Source organism: Carassius gibelio, chromosome A5 (genome assembly GCF_023724105.1).
Source record: "Carassius gibelio isolate Cgi1373 ecotype wild population from Czech Republic chromosome A5, carGib1.2-hapl.c, whole genome shotgun sequence".
Taxonomy (NCBI): domain Eukaryota; kingdom Metazoa; phylum Chordata; class Actinopteri; order Cypriniformes; family Cyprinidae; genus Carassius; species Carassius gibelio.
In genome coordinates this window covers 23,287,106-23,309,033 of record NC_068375.1, presented here as the reverse complement: position 1 = coordinate 23,309,033, position 21,928 = coordinate 23,287,106, and the positions used below count along the sequence as shown (strand labels likewise).

The 21,928-nt window shown below is 37.8% G+C and overlaps 1 protein-coding gene across 4 annotated transcripts in view; it reads right to left on the bottom strand.

Annotated features, from left to right (window-relative positions):
• Positions 1–683: 683 nt before the first annotated feature.
• The window catches only part of lrch2 (leucine-rich repeats and calponin homology (CH) domain containing 2), a 68,453-nt gene continuing 47,208 nt past the window's right edge, over positions 684–21,928 (bottom strand). Inside the window, exons 12-22 of one of the 4 annotated variants that reach the window (XM_052592607.1) lie at positions 20,278–20,346; positions 19,507–19,566; positions 17,139–17,187; positions 16,284–16,322; positions 15,676–15,816; positions 8,546–8,599; positions 7,444–7,507; positions 6,370–6,482; positions 5,054–5,191; positions 4,819–4,896; positions 684–4,272 (exon numbers count right to left, since the gene is read on the bottom strand). In XM_052592607.1, coding sequence (XP_052448567.1) covers positions 4,153–4,272; positions 4,819–4,896; positions 5,054–5,191; positions 6,370–6,482; positions 7,444–7,507; positions 8,546–8,599; positions 15,676–15,816; positions 16,284–16,322; positions 17,139–17,187; positions 19,507–19,566; positions 20,278–20,346 — 925 coding nt within the window. In that variant the 3' untranslated portion in view covers positions 684–4,152. The remainder of the gene's footprint in view (positions 4,273–4,818; positions 4,897–5,053; positions 5,192–6,369; positions 6,483–7,443; positions 7,508–8,545; positions 8,600–15,675; positions 15,817–16,283; positions 16,323–17,138; positions 17,188–19,506; positions 19,567–20,277; positions 20,347–21,928) is intronic. The other 3 variants (XM_052592608.1, XM_052592609.1, XM_052592610.1) reach the window with 3 other exon arrangements.

Here is a 21,928-nt window from a genome sequence, read left to right as displayed (position 1 = left end):
CACACGTTTGTTTTTGTGAAAAGTGGGGACATCCCATAGGCGTAATGTTTTTTATACAGTACAAACTGAATATTCTATTGCCCTTCACCAACTCTACACCTAACACTCACAGGAAAACTTTGTGCATTTTTACTTTCTCAGAAAAACTCACTCTGTATGGTTTGTAACCGTTTTGAAAAATGGGGACATGGGTTATGTCCTCATAAATCACCCTCTCCTTTTAATACCTGTGTCATACACATGTCATTATACAGTTGTGTCCTGTACGCACACGCACACACACACACAGGTTCATATCACATAAATATATCTGATAAATACAAACTGTGTTTGAATGACTCTAAGTTATGCTACACTGATTTGACATTTAAAGCTTTAAATAACAAGAGCTGCAAACAACATCAAATTAATAGTCTGCTAATTTTTGTTCACAAGTGTAGCTTGAGAGAGCACAGCCCTTCCTTCCTGACCCCCTGCTTTGGTTGATTCTCTGGAAAAGAGATAATTGCTTTCCTTGGAAAAGGATTTATACTTCAATAACAATGTAGCGGACATACAGTCACATCTCATACTAATAATTGTAAACAATGCTTTTTTTTAGTTTGACACTTAAGAGAGTGTCATGAAGAATTGTGTTCCTGCCGTGAAGAAGCACAAATGAAATGACAAAGGACACGATGAAACACTGTAAATTATCAATTTATTCCAGTATTTTGACCTTGGTTTCATTTGGTTGCCTTTTTAGGAAACATCCTAATGTGTTGAAACCGGTTATGTACATGAATGATGCTATGATCCAATCATGCAATCAAGTTGTCATATACAAAAACATATACATACAGTACGCACTGCGCAGGAGGCATCTCAAACCTGTCTATTACTTTTTAATCAAAACGTCTTTTTACAAACTGAACAGCTTCTCACAAAAAGGAATGTGAATCAGAGCTGAAGAGTGATTATTTCAAAGCTTTGTCACGATGGAGTTTAATTGAGGAAACAAAGGGAACATGACTTCATTAAAATAGGATACTCCTCTCATTGAAGTGTAAATGTGCATACTCCGTACAAGCGGTCTACTTTCCCCCCACAATGCAGTAAGTGTCATGAACCCTGATTCAGCATTTCTTTTGTCAATCTGAGGTCATGTGACAATGATTATCTCTGCTACAGTTCAATCATTATTCTTGCATACCGAGTACTAAAGCATATTATTAAAACACTAGCATGCAGTATGCAGTCTATACCTTGAAGCAGGTGACCTATTTCAGAAGTGATGGCAGGGGAAGCATATGAATGACAAATGGCTTATTGGGAAATTGTGTCATAAATATAAAGGCAAGCAAACAGAAACAGCTAAATTAGAGGGTGCAACTGAGTGAAACTAAAAGAAAAACATTTTCTTTTTTTTAATGGGACCTGTAACCTTTAGAAAACCTACATTCTTGGCTGAGATTCTGTCGAGGAGGCAATAAAGCCTGAGGAAATGCTGTCACCTATTCATCCATCACAAAGCTGTGGAACCGAACCAGATGTATCTGCCATGGTGTGTGTAGCATGATAGGGGAGCGAGACATTACTCATCTCAACAAAATCTGGGTCCTAAAACTACTTTCCAAAGAAAAGGTGTCAACAGCTGCTCCTGCTGCCAGCAGAGTATAAAATGACGTTTTGAGAGGAATAAATCAATGAACATTTTCTCTTCAAAACCCTATCACAATATGCTGGAAGCAGTTAATTAACTTTGGACGCATCCTCCGTCTGGAATGGCGTAATATTTTTCTTACACAAATGCATCGCTTCACTTCAGAAGGCCTTTATTAACCCCCAGAGCTGTAGGGATCACTTTTTATGATGGATGGATGAACTTTATTTTGCCTCAAAATCTCGGCCACCTTTCACTGCCATTATAAAGCTGGGAAGAGCCAGGACATTTTTTTAAAATCTTCTTATTGTACTTGTCTGAAAGAAGAACACATAGGATGGCGTGAGGGTGAGTAAACGATGGGGTAATTTTCATTTTTAGGTGAACCGTCCCTTTAAGACATCATAACAGCATTCACGTTTACATGCACCATCCACTTGTGCAGAGCAGAGCAAGCATTTTCAATTTTTCTTATGGGAGTAAAGTTGCACGATCACCTGATGAATTGTGGGATTGGCACACAGCATTAAGAGTGCCGAGAGCATTAAAAAAAAAAAAAATGTGTAGAAAGATCAAGTAAAAAACACTTATGATGACAATTAAATTGGTCATGCACTGAAATAAACAGTTCAGACATACTTTCTACAGACACACCCCGAAGTGGAGATATTGTAGTGTTTGGAGCGGATTCTGCTGCTGTAATGGACATTTACCGTAAGTCAAATTAGATGACAGATTGAATTTAAAGTGGATAAAAATGAGGCTGTGAGAGACAGACTTATAGTCTTTACAACGGTACACTGTAGAATTACCCAAGCTCACATAGTTTTCAGAACTTAAAACCTTTAAAACTGTTTTATGGAGTTTGTTTACTAAGCTTTTTTATCAGAAAAACTTTTCATCAGCTGAAGAGTTGTTAAACAATCCCTTGAACTCCTATCCCTCACAGCCTTGTTTACACTCCTGTCAAATATTATTATAAAAAAAAAAATCAAAAATGTGAATGCTGATTCTGCATCTGATCTTCTACAAATGACTTCCTCACATAACTGGCTTTCTGTTGTGCATGTTAACGAAGAGTCATACAGAAACTGACTGCAAGCAACTTCCAGAGCAACAACCCGTTAAGAGGGCTGCTCCAATTTCCATGTATGGAAATTCATATATTACACTCAAGAATCAGATTGCTGATTTTTGAGGTTGATAAAGAAATAAATAAAACATACAAAAGTACATAAAGGTAAATAAATAAAGTCCATGATAAATTAAATGCAAACTATTTACACATATTTGAACAATTTCTATAAACCTTCAGTTTACACTGTGGTGAATGAACGGCGGCACATCGAACCCTTTAATTGACTTCACTCAATTTTCCAAGTATCAAAGTCTCTGTGTTCTTACATGAGAGATTTGAAAAACAAAACAAAAAAAAAACTAATGTGAACAAATTTAATCGTTTAATAAAATGCACATCTATCATTAATGGATTGTTCTTACTCTGTAATTATAATTAGGTTTTGCTAATGTAGGTTTTGCAAATGTTTTTAATTGGCCTATTTTTAGGGCAAAAACTTCACATACGTGCCCAAACCTGCACAACAGTCTATAATGTAGCACAATGCATTTACACTGGTACTTGCGAAACGTTATCATGTGGTGAATTCTTGGCACACGTAAAGCACTTAATAAAACCTGTGAGAAAAACAGTCATGGAAAAACAAACATTTGGCAAACGCTGGCACGTACGTAAAAGAACACAAAAAAAGCCTTTGTCTTGTGCAGGCACGTGAGCAGTGTCTTCAGTGTTAAAACCTTCCAGGCATGCCGAAAGAAAGAAATACTCTCTAATGCACTGCCAGTGACTCACCTGACTGCTGTGACAGCAAAGACCAATTTTATGGCAATGCCTTTGTCTGTCCTTTCCAGGTGTCCTCGCTGCAGATCTGGTTATTACACGCACATCAATACATGTCTCTGTCCCACTTATTTCTTCAAGCAGACAGGAAACAGTCAGAATGTAACAAGATGTCTGACAGCTCTTAGAGACTTCATACAGGAGAGGGGTGGAGTGACATTGAAATATCATCTTCCCTCTGCTCCAGATTCAGTCGGCTTTTCTCCTTTCCTCACCCGTTGGGGGTTCACCGTCCAAGAGAAGAGTGAACATGAGAGATGAGAAGAAGATACAAAAGAAAGGAGACAGAGGTGTCCAGCATTAAGAGGGGACAGACGGCATTGCCAGCTGTGGAATAGAAACAGGTATTTCCCCTCCGAATGAAATGTGCACATTTTCCCTCATATAGGGCACAATACTGGAGCTTTAAAATGTCTAGACCCCTTGATAGAGGCTTATAAGAGGTAGGCAGAAGCTGGCCTGTTCCCCACAGCTGTGAAGGGTCATGACTTCCCCATAGTAAGTCAAAAATCAGCACTGAGAGTGAGGAGTGAGGATGAGGTGGTAAGGCAGGATAAAGGGATGCTAGTGGACGTCCCATGATCCAGCGATGCTACATGGTAGAAAGTTGATTGGGTTTTGAGGATGGAAGATCCAGCAGTGCCTGGACAGTGACACCGACCTTTACCAGACCTCGCTCCTCCAGGATGTGATGCGGCAAACACAACTTGTCCTGTTCAGAAACACAAGGAAATAAATATAGATCTATTGCAGATTTCAAATTCTAATAATTGTAAAAATAAAAAAAGGCATTTTAAAATATATTTAGTCATTACTCTGTATATTCAGTGTCACATGAAGCTTCAGAAATCATTCTAATATACTGATTTGCTGCTTAAGAAACATTTAATATTATTACAAATGTTGAAAACAGTTGTACAGCTTAATATTGTTGTTGAAACCATGATTCTTTTTTGGTCTTTAGGTTATTTTATAACATTATAAATGTCTTTACTCTCACTTGATCAATTTAATGTATCCTTTCTGAATGAAAAAAATGTTTAATGCATAAATACACCGCTTACAAGTGCACAGCAACTCCCTTTAACTTAGTTAAATGCAGAATGTTAAATCTTGCAGGGTTATATCTCATAAACTATCAATATTTCTTTAGATGATATTGTACTTGTAAAATATGAATTTGATACTGATTTAAAAAAGGAGATACAAGCTGATAACTGATATAGCATTTGTAAGAAGAAGAAACGCTCAATCCTACCTGTGGCACTCCAAGCTTTTTACATGCATCCAAGAAATTCTCAACATTCCTCCGACACTTGGCCATACTCAGCTTTGGCTGGGAGAGAGATCGTGGACACAAAGTTTAACACCAAACAGAATCATGAAACAACAAGCAATGTATGTGCTAGTTTCAAATGCTGAATATTTACTAATGAATGTCAATTAAAGTGGAGATCCAAGAAGGTCTGTATGGAACATTCAGTGAAACTTACCACAGCAGGGGAAGGTACATGAATGCTAGCTACAGAACGAGGACGAATGTGATTAGCCAGATGGCACAAAACTACACCATCCATCAAAGCAGCACCCACATCATCTGGCAGCAAAACCTTCAGCCTAGACTCGAGGTTCTGCAAACACATACAAACACTCAGTTTACTTCATTTGATTTCAAAAATAAAGGACAAGTGTATCATGAGAACCAAGAATCATCCATTTGATAAATGTCAAGATAAGATGTCTTTGCTCTTTTCAGTCATTCCGGCTGTCACATGGGTGCCCTTCAGCACCAAGGACAGCATATGACTGAGGTGGAGGTTAAGACATTGGACATGATAGGAAATCATTAGCAAGGGCAAGAACTGGTGTGCTGGTTTTATCTAGTAAATCAGCAAGTTTCTGTTTTATAGGTGAAAAGTCGCCAACCTTCAGCGCACTAGCTAGTTTAAATGTTAAACAAAGATACAGCGATAGATGGTAGTGCCATCTTTTCAATGGTCTCTTAAAATAATACACATTGCTAATCATAGTTAGCCCAGCGATAGGCTACATTAGAAAATAAGCCTTGACAAAATTCCCCAAACCACCCAAAAGTCATTCATATGGCCGTATGGCATACGGGTCAGGTAGCCTGCTTCCATCCGCGAGGGTTAATTTACAAAAATAGTTGTCACGGTCCCACAGAGTCAGTGACTGTACATATTCGGACAGTTACGAACCTTCTTCTGCATCCATGTTTAATAAAGCTCTCCTAAAACGTGCTAGTTTACGCTTGTCAACATTGTCAACCCCGCTCACCCGGAGACGTTGCAATGTTTACAAACTTTTAAGGGGTCTATACAGTAAGTAATGAACTGAAAGCTCTACACAGGCCGCAACTCAAATAGTGTGCCATATAAAATAGCATTCCGCATGTGAAGCGCACATGAAAAGTGGTTTCAATCCATATATAATGACTTCAACACCTAATCATCATCCCTTTCCTTAGAATTCCTTGATTATATGGTACTGACTATTGTCTGAAATATATGTTCCCTTTCTGGCATCATGACTCAACAAGTACAAATAACCCTGTTGGTAATAGCTCCCAGTGGCAAGTAGAAACACAGAGCAACTAATATAGAAAACCGATGAAAGAAAGCACTGTTATCACACGTGAGCTCTGACAACATTAATAGCACGCTGTTAAAGAGAACTTGTTTGTCTGTGTGTTTAATTAACTTCACTTGGCTTACCCTGGAGATATGAAGCAATCATTTTTCATTATACTTCGGCAAATATGCCAGAGGGGTTACAGTGCAATTCTGACCTGCTGCAAGAGTCGGATCTGCTCCATCTCCTCTCTGAGGTGCTCCATTTTTCTCCTCATGGTGAAGCTTGGCTCTGTGGAGCTAGAGTCTTGACGATTTCCACGGGAGAAGGCTGAGTAGTACACACACAGTCAACATCATTATCATGCTGCTCTTCATTGCAAGCTTGCCCTAAGAAACGAAGCTGTTTGATCTCAGAGTCTGGTAAATCTTTGAATTTTTACATGGTGTAAATGTGGTTACTAAGTGTCTTCTTTCTGTTCATTAGATTTGGGGTCTCCCATTGTTGCCAACAATAGATCAGCAATAGTCCTGACTAATTAATAATAAATAAACTTACTTTAGAATAGCTCCATTATCAATATTTTTTCATCGATTTGTTGTTGCTGCCCTAGTTAAAATGTGCATAAACATTCTTGCATGTGGAATAAAAAAAGAAAGTGTAAATACACTCCGATATAGACTTTTCATAGTACTTCCAGAACACTGAATAACGTATTTCATATTGTCATGAGGCCAAATTTACATGAACCAAAAATACAGAAGCATGTTTTTGTCTTGCTGTTGTCCTTACTGCAGCTATCTAAATATTTGAAAAATATAATTGGCATAAATGATAAAACGGAAAGCATTTGTGAGAATGATAACATTGCAAAACAAGCTGTTTTTCTGTTGCATGCAGCATAATTCTTATTGTATTTCTATGAGACAGGAAGTACTGGCCTTCCTTGTGCTTTCCACTGAACTGCAATGACATGAAAAAAATCAAAAAGAAATGATAAAGAAATACAACTAGTTCAAGACAATATCTTTCCACAGAATACATTTTCTTGACCTCCAAAGTCCTCTTAAACAAAGGTGAGGAAAAGTATTTTTTTTTTAGAAATGACAGACATCATGAGATCTGAGTACAGTCTCAAAATATGATATCTGTGGAAAAAAAAATACTTGAATTTGCTCAGTTACACTGAAAAGAAAATGCTTTGCCAGCCTGCCAAGCCTTGGCAATACCATCACAAATTTTCAAGAAAAAGACAACTTGTGATGAGGGAAAGAGAAGAGGACAACACTACCTGATCTGGGTTTCAGACCAAAAACAGTCAGAGTTGTGGTGAACTCATTAGATCGCATCCCCTCCTGTAACAACACAAATATGGAATCACTGCAAACAATTCTGATGGATTTTGTAATGGATCCAGATTCTTCTGACTAAGATGGTCTGTTGTTAATTAACTTTGTAAATGTAGTATTTATCTTTAACAGAATGAGACAAGGCTACAAAAACAAGGCTTCCCACAACTTTTGACCATTGAATCACCATACATTTCCAAAACATTTTGCAGATTGCATTCACAAAGAGCCAATTTGTAGCTGATTAAATATTTAAAGCTGAGCATAAAACTTATATAGATAAAAAAAAAAAAAATTATATATATATATATATATATATATATATATATATATATATATATATATATATATATATATATATAGATAGATAGATAGATAGATAGATAGATAGATAGATAGATAGATAGATAGATAGATAGATAGATAGATAGATAGATAGATAGATAGACTATACAAATTTCTTTGGTTGAAATCTTTGATAAATCATGAAATAAGAACTGAAAGTGGTTAAGGAATATGAAAATTGTATGGTTATGTTGCACATGGTCTTAGTGGGTAGCTAATACAATGATATAGAAGTCTAGACAAGAAGTGAAAATAGGAATACTTATCAGGGAAGTGAAGGAAACAGGCAACATACTATTTATTTATGCACTTGTTAACATAAATATGTCATTAAAAAAGGGGGGGGTCATGAAATGTAAAATTTAAATCTGTTGTAATAAATGTTAAGCCAGCATTTAATGCTATTAAGACACCAAGAGTATCACTGAGTGTTGCCAGTACAATTAATACATACCCAAGCACATGCATTGTCTTTTATGATACAAGTAACAGTAGTACTTTTAAAACCAGCTACTGAAAATGAAGCAAATAAGCTAGCAAACGCAATTACCACGCTGAAACGGACTGTTGCAATTGTGTAATGGTGGGTGTTTACTTTAGTTTCTGCAAGAGGTAACATCGCAGTTTCTTCATTTTTCATGACACTGTGTTCTGAGCAGAGTGACATGTAGACGGTCACGAGTCGACACAAAGTCTCACCTCACAATCATTGTCGTTGCCACTGGAGTTTCTTCGAGCACTTTGGCACTTATACTAGAGTGGGAAACACAGGGAGACAGAGACAGATTCCTTATATTCATTACATTATCATCCTTTAACATCAGAAATGCATTAAACAGGGTAATGCTTCTCAACAATATACCCGAGCCCCCCAAAAACTGCGTATTTTGCATGTAGGTCTTGGAGTCTCTGCTAATGAACTGATAATCTGAATCAGGTGTGTTTGATTAAGGAGACATACAAAGGCTGCGTTTACACTTGGAATTAAAATGCGACCTGTATCCAGATGTACACATTGAAAATACAAGTGTAAATGCGATTCTGAATGAATGTTATCTGATCATGATGTCTTGGTCCAGAGGTAGTCGAGGATGCAATTTAATCGGATCTCAACATAATTTAAACACAATGCAGCCATCATGTCTGCATCCGCAGGTCAACGTGATGTAACCCCCCACCCCCCACAACTGTCAGAAGAACTGAACAGAAGACTTATTTAAATATTGCACAGGAAGGATAGATCCAATCGGTCATCCAGATAAAGAAATCACTTGATGTTGGCAAGTGTAAACGTGCAGTGTTCTGATTGACTGATGATCCAATCTGATCTGCTTAAACAGATAATGGCGATCGTATGTTAATGCCAAGTGTGTTGAAGGGGATCTAGGAATTTGGTTTAGAACCACTGGTCTAGAGATAAAAGAATAGAATGCTGACTCTATCACCACTTTAAATCTGACTAAAACCAGTCTAGTCATAACTCTCGATAAACTTACATTGAGGAGCAGATGTGTTTATCTGATTTATTTCTGTTTTATATAAAATAACCAGTACTTTTGTACTGAAATTCTTATCACAAAATTCACTATTACATGGTGTTTGCATAAATGTGTTTTAGCAGTGTGTGGACAAAACCACCCTACAATGATAGAAATACTTTCACTCCATTTTTTAATAGCTAAAAACCCTAAATAGTCTCAATCATCAAGCTGTTTTTATTTTCTGAGCAATATGACATCATACTGCTCAGGCCCCACCCACAACTGTTGGCAGACTGTCCCATATTAGCATATTCCAGCCCTCAGCCACTTATACGCGGTCCACTATTTTCTCAAACAATGTCTAGTAAGTAATGTATTTCTTTACTGTTTTCTGTTCAAGCATTTGTGGGGAATGCCACAAAAGAAATAAAATAAGAATAATAATTCTTCACAGTTTTATTGTTTTGGTGAAATCCATTTCAGATTTACAAAATCAGAAAGTCTCTTACTCTCTAATTAGGCAGTTATTGGCCAGAATAATTTATATTTCATTATATTTGGAATAGCTCACTTTCCTCTTTCACAAAACATTCCTCATTATTTTTAATCAATTAATCTTAGTTAAATATTTTAAACAAATTTGCCTCATCCAACCAGATTCTCTTTCACATCTGATAAAGTTTGTTTGTCTGACCAAAGACAGGGTTGTAGTTGTCTCAAACCACACTGACACATTATTAATTATTATTATTAAAATACTTTCTATTGAATTATAAACCAATAAAGTAGTATATTACTGTATTATTAATGCTATTTCGTTTTAAAAAACCTGTGTATTTAATAATAATGTATTTAATAATAATAATACATCTATCAATCAATTAATACTAATACTCATGGCTGTTTTACATTAATTGCTTTCAAATGTTTCAAACACTTTTATTTTGTGGAAAACAGACCTTACAGCTTCTCTTTTGTTTATATATGATTCATTACAAATTTGGGATGATAGCTGGTGTGTTGTATTTTCCGTGGGATAGTAGGGAGAGCACGTTCTCCAGAAACAGATGAACTTCATACACAAGATCTCACGCATCAGGGGCTGATGACTAATAATCCATTACACATTTCTGTATCTTTCTCTTGGGTGAAATCACACAGCCATAGGTATTCTATTGCCCCATTGAGGAAAGATAAGCACGGAATAAATGGTTGTATTAAAGATCTTTGTTAAATTGTGACTGCAGTTGTATCTGATCAAATGCGCATTCTTATTCTTTAGATTCGGTTAAACTAATAATATTTTCTTTGTTGGAACAGCAGCTATGCTATTGATACGTATCTATTTGTTTCTCTGTTTTGTAACTAGAATTTACACAAGCTCCAGTCTGGATCCAGAACACCTGAGAAGAGATGATGCTGACCCTCAGAGGACCCCAGGTGATGATAACCCTGAATCAACAACAGAACTAACAAATGTTGCTACAAGTGTGACTGCATCATATATTAATTGCTGTTAATAATGCCCATTGTCTGGCTGACTACGTCTTGTATTATTTTTTTCTGGAAAATCCTGTCATACGTGCACAAACTGACAGTCACCACTTACTGTATAAGCCACTACTAAATATTGTAGAAACATAATTTTCTGTAAAGTTGCTTTATAACGATTAATTGCTTTGTAAAAAGTGCTATACAAATAAACTTGAATTTGTTCTGTTTTCTTATTGGTTTATTGTATACATGATTATGCGACCCCATTGTTTGAGAGCTATTATATATATATATATATATATATATATATATATATATATATATATATATATATATATATATACACACATACACACACACACACACACACACACACACACACACCGTATTTTCCGCTTTATAAGGCGCACCTTCAATGAATGGCCTATTTTAGAACCGTTTTCATCTTTACTCTTCAGTCTGTGGTCCAGCTCACCCCAAACCATCTCGATTGGGTTCAGGTCCAGTGACTGTGGAGGCCAGGTCATCTGGCGCAGCACCCAATCACTCTCTTTCTTGGTCAGATAGCCCTTACAAAGCCTGGAGGTGTGCTTGGGGTCATTGTCCTGTTGAAAAATAAATGATGGTCCAACTACAAATAGGAAAAAGAAGCTACAATTTGCACGAGCTCTCCAAAATTGGACAGTTGAAGACTGGAAAAATGTTGCCTGGTCTGATGAGTCTCGATTTCTGTTGAGAAATTCAGATGGTAGAGTCAGAATTTGGCGGAAACAGAATGAGAACATGGATCCATCACGCCTTGTTACCACTGTGCAGGCTGCTGGTGGTGGTGTAATGGTGTGGGGGATGCCCCTTAGTTGCCCAATTGGGCATTGTTTAAATGCCACGGCCTACCTGAGCATTGTTTCTGGCCATGTCCATCCCTTTATGACCACCATGTACCCATCCTCTGATGGCTACTTCCAGTAGGATAATGCACCATGTCACAAAGCTCGAATCATTTCAAATTGGTTTCTTGAACATGACAATGAGTTCACTGTACTAAAATGATCCCCACAGTCACCAGATCTCAATCCAATAGAGCATCTTTGGGATGGGGTGGAACAGGAGCTTCATGCCCTGGATGTGCATCCCACAAATCTCCATCAACTGCAAGATACTATCGTATCAATATGAGCCAACATTTCTAAAGGATGCTTTCAGCACCAGTTTGTTCATGCCAAGTTTGGTCTCTGTTCATTTTGCATTTGTTTATGGTTTGGACTTCATTAAAAATGCACATTGGTTTTACTTCAAAGTGCCTCAGTGGATTCTTTACAGAAAGCTAGACCTGTCACAGTGAACCCAGCAGTTTCCTTGCTTTGCCTCTGTCAAGGTAATCGATGAATAGAGGAGGAATTCTGTGGACTGTCACCTAGTTAATTTTAATTATAATTTTTTTTAATGGGTTAAATGAACCCATATGTTCATGGTTTCCAGGCGGAGATATACACTGATCCCTGGCAAAATACACAGATCATGCCTTTTTGCTGAGTGGTTCTTCATTTATTGGTGGGACTATGGATAAGGAAACCCCACGATTCTCCACTACCTACCATGGGAGAATCTTCAGCCATCATGTCTGTCACGCCAAAGTCTTATCATGTCTTGGCTGCTACACTGGAGTTTTGTCACACCCGAACCATCATGTCAGGATTTATTCACACCACAACCACCAAGCTAGGAACTTCAACTGCCACGCCAAAGTCTACAGAGCCATTCACGTCATGCCTTCCAAGCCAGAGACCCTGTTCATGTTATAGCTGCCATGCCGGAGTATTCAGACAAGATAGCTGCCACATGAGAGCCTCGTCACGGCACAGCCACCACACCAGAGCCTTGTCATGCCACAGCCGCCACACCAGAGCCTCTGCTCCAGCAATGAATCCACTCCAGAGCCTGCTTAAGGCCCAGAGCTCAGTCCTGTGTTGGCACTAGTCTGTGAGTTTTCTGCCTGTACTGTTTTGACCACAGTGGGCACACGTAAACCCTCTGCCAGTCATGTCACTGCCAAGGATTCCTGAACTCACAGTCTGCCCTATCATGGCCAAGGAGGACATTTCTAAGATCACAGCCTGGTGGTCCATCCATGTCTCTGCTCCCCCAAGGCCTTCTGATCTGTTGTAGTCTTCTCCACTGGCTCCATCATGGTCTCCAGCACCATCTGATCTGCCATGGTGGTCTTTTGTCTCATCTGCTCTGTTGTGGTGGTCATCTGCTACGCCAGTGTTATCTTTGGTCCTGTCTGCTCCACCCTGGTGGTCTTCTGCCCCGTCAAATCCACCATGGTAGGTATATCAGCTCCACCAGTGAGCCACAGCCCAGGCCTGCCACTTCACCATGGTCTCCATCGCTGCTCCACAGCCCAGGCCCACCTCTTAGTCTAGTTTCCTGGTTTGTCATGTGATTCCCTGTTCCCTCATGTGTTCCTGCCATGTGCTATCCTTGGCCATGTGTCTTATTCTCATTGGTTATTTTTTATTGTGCAGTTTTCTATCAATGATTTCTCATTGGTTTATTGTATTTATTGTTCACAGGAGTGTCATGTGACCCCATTATTTGATATATATAGCCCTCATGTTTCTTTGTCCATTGTCTAGCTTTGTTCATGTTATTGTCCACTGTTGGTGAGTTTATGTTCACGCTTAAGTTCATGTTTGCTCATGCCAGGTCTAGTCTCTATTCATCTTCCATTTGTTAAGGACTTAATTGAAACTGCACATAGGTTCTACTTCAACATGCCTCAGTAGATTCATTACACAGAGTGTGTACAGGAATTTTATTGTGTATTCAATTGTTCTTCAAAATTCAAATATTCTTTTATCCAAGGTCTCAACATTCTTCCTCTCAGTTGCAGGTCAACTAAGTTTTATTGCTAAGAAATCTGGGCTCAGACTGGGCTTGTCCTCTATTTTATTCTTTTGACAGTTCCATGGAAGTGCAAAACAAATGCACATTTGAAAGAGACTGATAAGGGAAATTATCTTAGGTATTATGGATGTGTGTTTCTGTGTGTTCTGCCAAGAAAGCCTAAAGGCAAAATGTCGCCCATTTTCAACCCATATTTTCTTTCCTTGACATTGAACATTTCAAAGTTAATACACAATAAAACAATAAATAAATCAATGATTGTCTTAAAAATTTTAAAGGACACTGGTTTAAAAAAATAACAAAAGACAAAAAAGGAAAGAAAAAAGACAAATACGATGCAAAAAATAAAAAAAAAGTCAAATGTAATGCATTTACCTGGATTTCATTGGACTCAATAGTAAAAAGAATATAAAAACGCAGTTCACTTTTCTTTTCTTTCTTTTTTTTTTTTTTTTTTTTTTTATAAATCGCTCACAAACTAGGATAACATGTTCATATTTTTATTGAACACACTGTGTAAACAGTCACTGTGCAGGATGGAAAAAATCTGTGACCCTGCATTTAATAATCGTCATTTTGGCAGAAACATCTTCCACCAAATGTTTCCTGTGACTGTGGATCACACTAGCTTTCAGGACAGGAGCTCAGAACAATTCCTTTCCACTAAACTCTTAAAGCTAGGTAAAATATCAGATGTCTTTCTGCTGTGAATCACTCTCTTGAGGTTGTGCCAAAGCATCTCAGTCAAAATGAGGTCAGATCGGGACATTCTAGAATGTGTAATTTCCTGTCATTCTGTTGTTACTCTACAAATGTGGTTTAAGTCATTGTCATTTTCAATACTCCTGCAGCCTATCCCAATAAACTTCTGTTTATCTGTCATTACAGAAAGCGGTCCAGGCCCTGAGGCAACAAGCATGCCCCAAACCTACTTTACCACTACGATTTGGCTTTAATGTTGTTGTTCTGTCTTTTTATTCCACACGTGGTGTTGTGTGTTTTAAGAACTTTGATTTCATCTGTTTACATAGTGTTTAATCCATCATTGACACTTCAACATATATGTTAACATTCTTCAGGGGTTTCTGTGAATCAGCTGACACTCACTCACACTTTCTGTTATAGCGCATTATAGGGCTCAGAGCCACACTGCGAATCTTGTCTCAGTGACAAGCATCCATGTTTTTGTTGAGGTCACTAGCCTAGAGATTAATTTTTTTCACCTTGAATTGAATATTTTTTAAATGAGTTTAAAAATTACATGAAAACGTGTTTGTTGGTGTGTTATTTGTTTAAGCAGAGTGTGTTTATCCATCTATTGTGCTGTAATTTTTGCAATTTAAGACCAATTTGTTCAGAAATCCAGACAAATCCTGCCATTCTCTAAGCAACAAAAACAAAGTGAAAATGGCAAGGTACTTGAAAAAAGACCTCACGTAATTTTCTTCACATGTAAAAACTCTGGTCGGGTCTGGGATTTCTCCTCTTCAATATATAACAATTACAGCCAACTGTGTGGAAGATCACAAGCCATTATTTGAAGATCATATCCACAAGACTAAGAACCAATGCTAATCTCGCCATGCAGAGTCCTTTAAAAGCACCTCAATAAGAATAAACTCCTCACATCTTGATTTTCCAAGGTTTACATAGGTAAGGACTGAAGCACAATGAGTAATCAGTTTGGGGCTGCCATATCTGAGGCTGTAAACAAAATATCACAGGCTGAGACTAGAGATAACTGTTTTAACATACTGAAGTACAACACAAGTTGCCCTGTGACATATGCAAGTCTAAAGTGGCATGAAGTAATTGCATATCTGTCTGTGTGTGTGTGTCTTTGACAAAACCAGTGAAAAAGAGAGGGATACGTGAGTGTAGACGAGCAAACAAAATATTTGAGTGTGAGAAAAACAGAGAACTTGTGCGTGCTTGGCTGTGTACCTTTAGGTAGTCTTTTCTCAGGTACTTGTTTCTCCTCCGATCCTCATTCTGGTTGAGCACAGGAGGAACCTCTGGCCATCTTGGCTCTGAGTCACTGCTCTCTGATTTCAAACTTCCATCAAACGAGCAAGAGGAAGAAGGCTGAGGGTACAAACCACAAAATTACGGTGAATCACAGAGCTCAAAATGGATTTCACAAGGCCCTAAATTAAAAGGTAGAAACTCTGTGGAGTCGTAAACAAACAAGTTATGTTATTATATTCATTCTCATGGTATAACGTGGAAAGCATTTCCCTCCACATTAGTGGTAAATTAACAATGTGATAAATATTGATGATGATTCTTTCTTTACGGTGTTTACTGTCACTTTGAATAAATGTAATGCATCTTTGCTAAATAAAAAGCAATTCTTTCAAACTTAATTTCTTTCAAAAAAAAAAATTACCCTTATTAACCCTAACTTTTGAGAGGTGGTGTAAGAATTGATTGAGCTGGTGAAAATGTTGTGAGTGAGAAAAAATACATTGGATAGAGCATTGGATTTTGGAAGCTTTACTGGAAAGATAGAAATGAATGAGGAGGAGGACTGTGATGAACTGAAGAGTGACCTCAGAGAAAGCTGCATCTTCATCAGTGAGATCAGTCTCCTTAAAAACACACACGCAAACACAAAACACAGAATGAGGGAGAATGGAATTTACAAACACAATGATAAAGCAGATCCAGATCAAATCTGTAAAACATCTGCTGGTACCCATGGACTTTTCAAAAGTCTTACGTTCAGCAGAAGAAATGCAATTAGTTTTGAAACAACTTGAGGTTGAGTAATTGATAACAATTTTGATAATAAAATACATTTTTGATTGAACTTTCCCTTTAAAGTTGCCATAAAATAAAGTTGCATTTGTTTCACAACAGGGAAAGTTTCTTCCCGGGTTGTGATGAACATCAGAGGTTGCTGGAAGGAAGAGGTTATTTTTCCGCCCTCAGGTCAGTGAACACATCATCAGAGGAGAGAAGAGATGTCGTTGCAAGGGTGAGATATTTTGATTAAGGAGTACGAAAAAACAGGTTAAAAAAATGATGATGTATGATGCAAGTTCAAATTCTGGGTGCAGACTTCATGTGGTGTAAAAAATTAGACAACAGTCAACACACTGATAAATGGACCAACAATAAACAAAAGTTTAAAGTATAAAAGAAAAGAAAAGTTTAGAAAGTCAATTAGCAACAAAATCTTGAAGATGCCAATCCCACAACCAACAAATAAACCCAAGTTGTAATAAAAACCATGTTGTAATAATTCATTCATTCACAGTTAATAATTATTTTCAATGCAAATCCTACCTGCATTTCTTATCAGGTGTGGGAAGATAAGTGAACAGCTGAATTGCTGCATACAATGCAGGTATGTTTATAGCTTTGTGTGCAACTGTGCATGACGCGTGTATATATATTGGTACCTGTCCACTCAAGGCGGAGGCTGAGCTGCTTCCTTCATCTAGCGATGCACTGTAGAGAAAACCAGAAACACTCACTGATATGCAGACATGCACCTCCAAAACATACAAATGGGGGCTTATGGGTGCCTGCACTAAGATAATAACGTGTGCTTATGTGTACAGACATGGGCATGTGTGTGCACGCTTAAGTGTATAAGGCCTGATGTGTTATCAGCTTGTTATCATATCTGACCATGGAGTGCTGAAAGGCTTTATACTATTTCTCAACACATGGCCAAGCACACATGAATAAAGACCTACAGTGACAGATCGGAATTCCAGCAGGCTAATGGTTTACATTAGCCTTAACGGGTTTGATGTAGCATAAATGTTTTAGCCAGTGAGAGGCATGTCTGGAGTTGTAACTGTAAGGGTGTGATTGCTTTCTGGAGACAATGGTCGGCCTGTTGAAGATACAATGTGCCTTGCAGTATCTGTCAACTTCAACACATCAAAGAATGAACAAATCATTTGACTTTACTAAAACTATGTACACAAAGTTCATTATCAAATCCCATGTTCCCAAAATCAAACAAACACACATGGAAGACCCATCAACAGCTACATTCACACATGAAGCACCAAAGTAGATGGTTTTCAGCAGTCATTATTGCAGTCTTCAGTGAATATAAAGTTCAAAAGAACAGTGTTTTTTTAGAAAAAAAAAAGGTAATGAGGGATTCAAAATCAGTGGTGTATTGTGTGGTACAGTAAGATGGTAGTGAATGACCTTTTCCCGACTAAGGGCAAGATATATTGATATATTTTGCCTTCCTCTTTCTGATTTTGTTTAACAGATTGATATTTCAATTGAGAAAAAATAGAAATTGCTGACTTAAATTCTGGCGAGACCTGTTTTTCTTGATTAGCTTACTATTAGTCAATGGTCAAGTTTTAGATCGGAATTTGAATCAGAATGTGCTAGAAAATGATTCGTGCTAACAGAACTGCAAAATATGCGATCAGTTTTGCAGAAAAAAATTGGAAACAGTTTCTGGCACATTAGCAGGAATAACGAAACGTAGTGCTTCTGTAAAATAATTAAAGCAAACAGGATGTGGTTTCTGCCGTCTCAGACAAATGAACTTGAGCGAGAAACTTCGAAACTCAGTGTATCGGAAATGAATCTATAGAGAGTGAAATGTCCATGTTCAAATGAAAAAAAAAAAATAGAAAACGTGTGTGTTAGCATGGATGATATACATGAAATGTAATGTGTGCAAATGCACAATTTGCATTGTTTAAGATTGTTTTCAGTTCAATTTTGAATTTTTATTTAACTATTTACTTTAAATTTTACTGTAACTGACAGATTACGGCCAAAAGAGAAAAAATACAAGACGAGAGTGGGAGGGAACGGGACTCATTCTTCCGGGATTGAAATGGGATGGGATTTTCCCCCAGTTTTTTCGTGGGATTGGGACGGGAGAGATTCGAAAATCCACTCCCATGTCACCCTCTAGTCTGAAGGTCTGGCTACGCCACTAGTCAAACCCTGTCTGAGGCTTCTTGGCTGATTAAGCATGTTCAATCAACACTGATTAGGTACGTCATGGCCTTAATGAAGTTCTGAATAAAACAAACTAAATTAATTAATTAATAAATTAATTCCAAGGATCACATCTGAAAATATCGTAGCACAAGTTCCCCACAAGTTTGGGGAAAAAACAGTGTTTCCAGGTGTGTACTATATATACCTGTCTCTACCCGTTTAACTGTCAAAATATAAACCTTCTCCACCCTGTCATCTCCTCCCAGTCTTTGTATTTTATGAAGAAAAAAAAAGGGAGTTCCCACAATCAACAAAGAGATCTCAGAGATCAAACTACCGATCAATCTCCACCCTACAAATGCTCAGGGTTTAAAAGAAATGTGCAAATGCAAAGTTTTAATTCAGCGTTTATAATAACTTGTAGGTGAAATTGGTTGCTTGCTGATGCTTTGTTGCACGTCTATAATGACTCTTTATCATACTCTCTCACTATCTGATGACATTTCCAGTTAAAACACATTCCATATGGCAGGCCTGTGAATCGCAGACAGATCCAGTTATCAAGCTTATCAAATCTCTCACAGGAGTCTTTGATAACACACAATACACTATTGTAACACACGAGAACAAGCACATGTCTGTGATTTCCACCAAACTAATGTCAAAGGAAGCTTTTTGTAAAGTTGTAAAAAAAAAGTGTTCGGTGTTATTTTATTTCTATACAACCAATTTTTCTTTTAGGGAATACATAATGAATGGTTGGTTATTTGTAAATACATCAAATTACTACAAGAAATGGGAATGTGTGTGGAGGTGTTTGTGTGTGCATCATAATACCTTCTAACAGTCTGAGATGGGGTTCTTTGTTTGGTGCTACTCCCTGAGTGGCTGAGAAACCTGAAAGATCAGAAAATCCATTATGTCTTTGTTTGACATGAATCCGTTGTGCATACATTTACCATTGCAAAATGCTTGACTAAAGCTGCTGAAAAAAAGAAAAGATCTGATCAGAAACCATATGAGAAGGCACCTTGAATTTGAAAATGCAAAACATTTTAAAGCTTACGTAATGACTACTGTATGTGTACAGTCAGTAGTAAAGATGGGGTTTGAAAAACAAAACTGTGTGCAACAATTGGCTAGGAAACTGATGCTTCTGAGCATTCTGAAGTCATGACATCTGCCTAGTGACCTGTAACGCAACTTGGCTTAGAATTCAAAACAATATTTCAAAACGAATGCAATTTCTTTTTTTACATGTGAACCGAACCAAGAAATTCAAAAGAAAGGTGTCCTGCTCATTTGCACGTCTACAATTTTGGCCAAAAGGATATGTGGGAAACGATTTTGAAATATGCACGCATGCAACACACTGTTATCAGCATTTCTTTTTGAAAATTAAAATACAAAATTGCAACACCCTTGAAATTACAACACTTGACTTCTTGACATCGTTATTAAACCTGGACAAGAACATACTAGTAATAAACAACACACACGTAAACACATGAGCAGATGTACTAGATGTGTGCTATACACCCTCTTCTAATTACACCCATCCATCATTTGAAATAAACACACACATAGAAACACACACATCTCTTCTACCTGTGAGCTCTCCCTGGGGCTCTTCTACGGTGTATTAGACTCTCTGCCCTACATATTAGGGATCGCCTCCTGAGAGTCAAATGTCATGTGTGCACCAGTCAGATCCCAGGATTAGGAGGAGATGCAGGAAGTGATGTAGAAAAAAAGGAAAAAAGGAGATGGAAGGAGAAAGAGGAGGAATATGGTGATTCATTTGTTAGTAAGCAGATGGGTCTGATCCCATTAATTCAAAACACCTGACAGCAGACCTCTCATGCAGAAGCAGCAGACTACATGGATGAGTTTACTGAAAAGGAACTGATTAAACTTGCTTTCATTTGTAAAGCTCTCATAGTCGTACAGTGCCTTTAAAAAGTATTCATACCCCTATATATTGTTTTTTTTGTTTAATGGTAAACTGCTTTAAATAACTTGTCACACATGAATCTACACTCCATAAACCATAATGGCAAAGCCGAAAAGAGATTTGAAACAACTTTGCAAAAGTATTCATAATCCTTTTCTGGGACAGCTGAACTTTCACTCAGGAGCATTCATATAACTTGTAGCTGTTACAACACTTCCAGTGGTGTTATCCTGGGGCTAATTCAATTTAATGGATATGATTCAGAAAGGTACACACCTCTCAGTAAAAGGTCTAACAGCTGAAAATGCATATCAGAGTAAAAACCAAGCCCTGAGGTCAAAAGAACTGCCTGTACAGCTCAGAGACATGACTGCATGAAGCCACACATCTGGTGAAGAGTTCAGAAAAAATTCTGCTGCGTTGAAGGGTCACAAGAAGCTTGTAGTCTCCATTACTCTTAGTGGAATAAGTCAGAAAAAAAACAGGACTCTTCCTACAGCAGGCCACCTGGCCAAACTGAGCAATCGATGGATAAGGGCTTTGGTTAGACTGGTGAACAAGAACCTGATGGTCACTCTAGTTGAGCTCTATGATCATATGTGGAAATGGGAGAAACCTACAGAAGGACAAACTTCACTGCAACACTCCACCGGTCTGGTGTTTATGGCGGTGTGGCCAAACTCAATCCTCTCCTCAGTGAAAACCCACTTGGAATTTGCAACAAATCACCCAAAGGACTCTCAGATTGTGAGAAACAAGACACTCTGGTCTGAAAAACTGTTTTTCAGCAGGAGGGACTGGGGGACTCATCAGAGTTACAAGGAAAGCTCAACACAGCAAAATGCAGAGATGGTCTTAATGAAAACCCAGTCCAGAGCATTCAAAACCTTAGACTGGTCAAAACGTTCACCCTTCCAAGAGGACAATGACCCTAAGCACACAGCAACTCTGTGAATGTTCTTGAGTGGCCCAGCCAGAGCGCAATCAAATATTTCTGGAGATTCGTTTCATGAGACCAGGATCTAATAGAGAGGACCCCCTGCTATGTGACATCACTTCCTGAAAATTTTTTAAAACGCATATGACCCCTTTAACATTCACGTTGATAATACAAATGATGCATTACGACTTGCGTTAACTGACCTAATATACTCTTTTGGAGTCAAGCAAAATGTCAACGGGCCCACTCATCATTTTAATTATATCACATGGAATCAATCTTACTGATATAGATATCATACCTCAAAGTGACAATGTTACTGACCATAGCCATGTATCATGCATTCTGCGTATTACTGATATTAC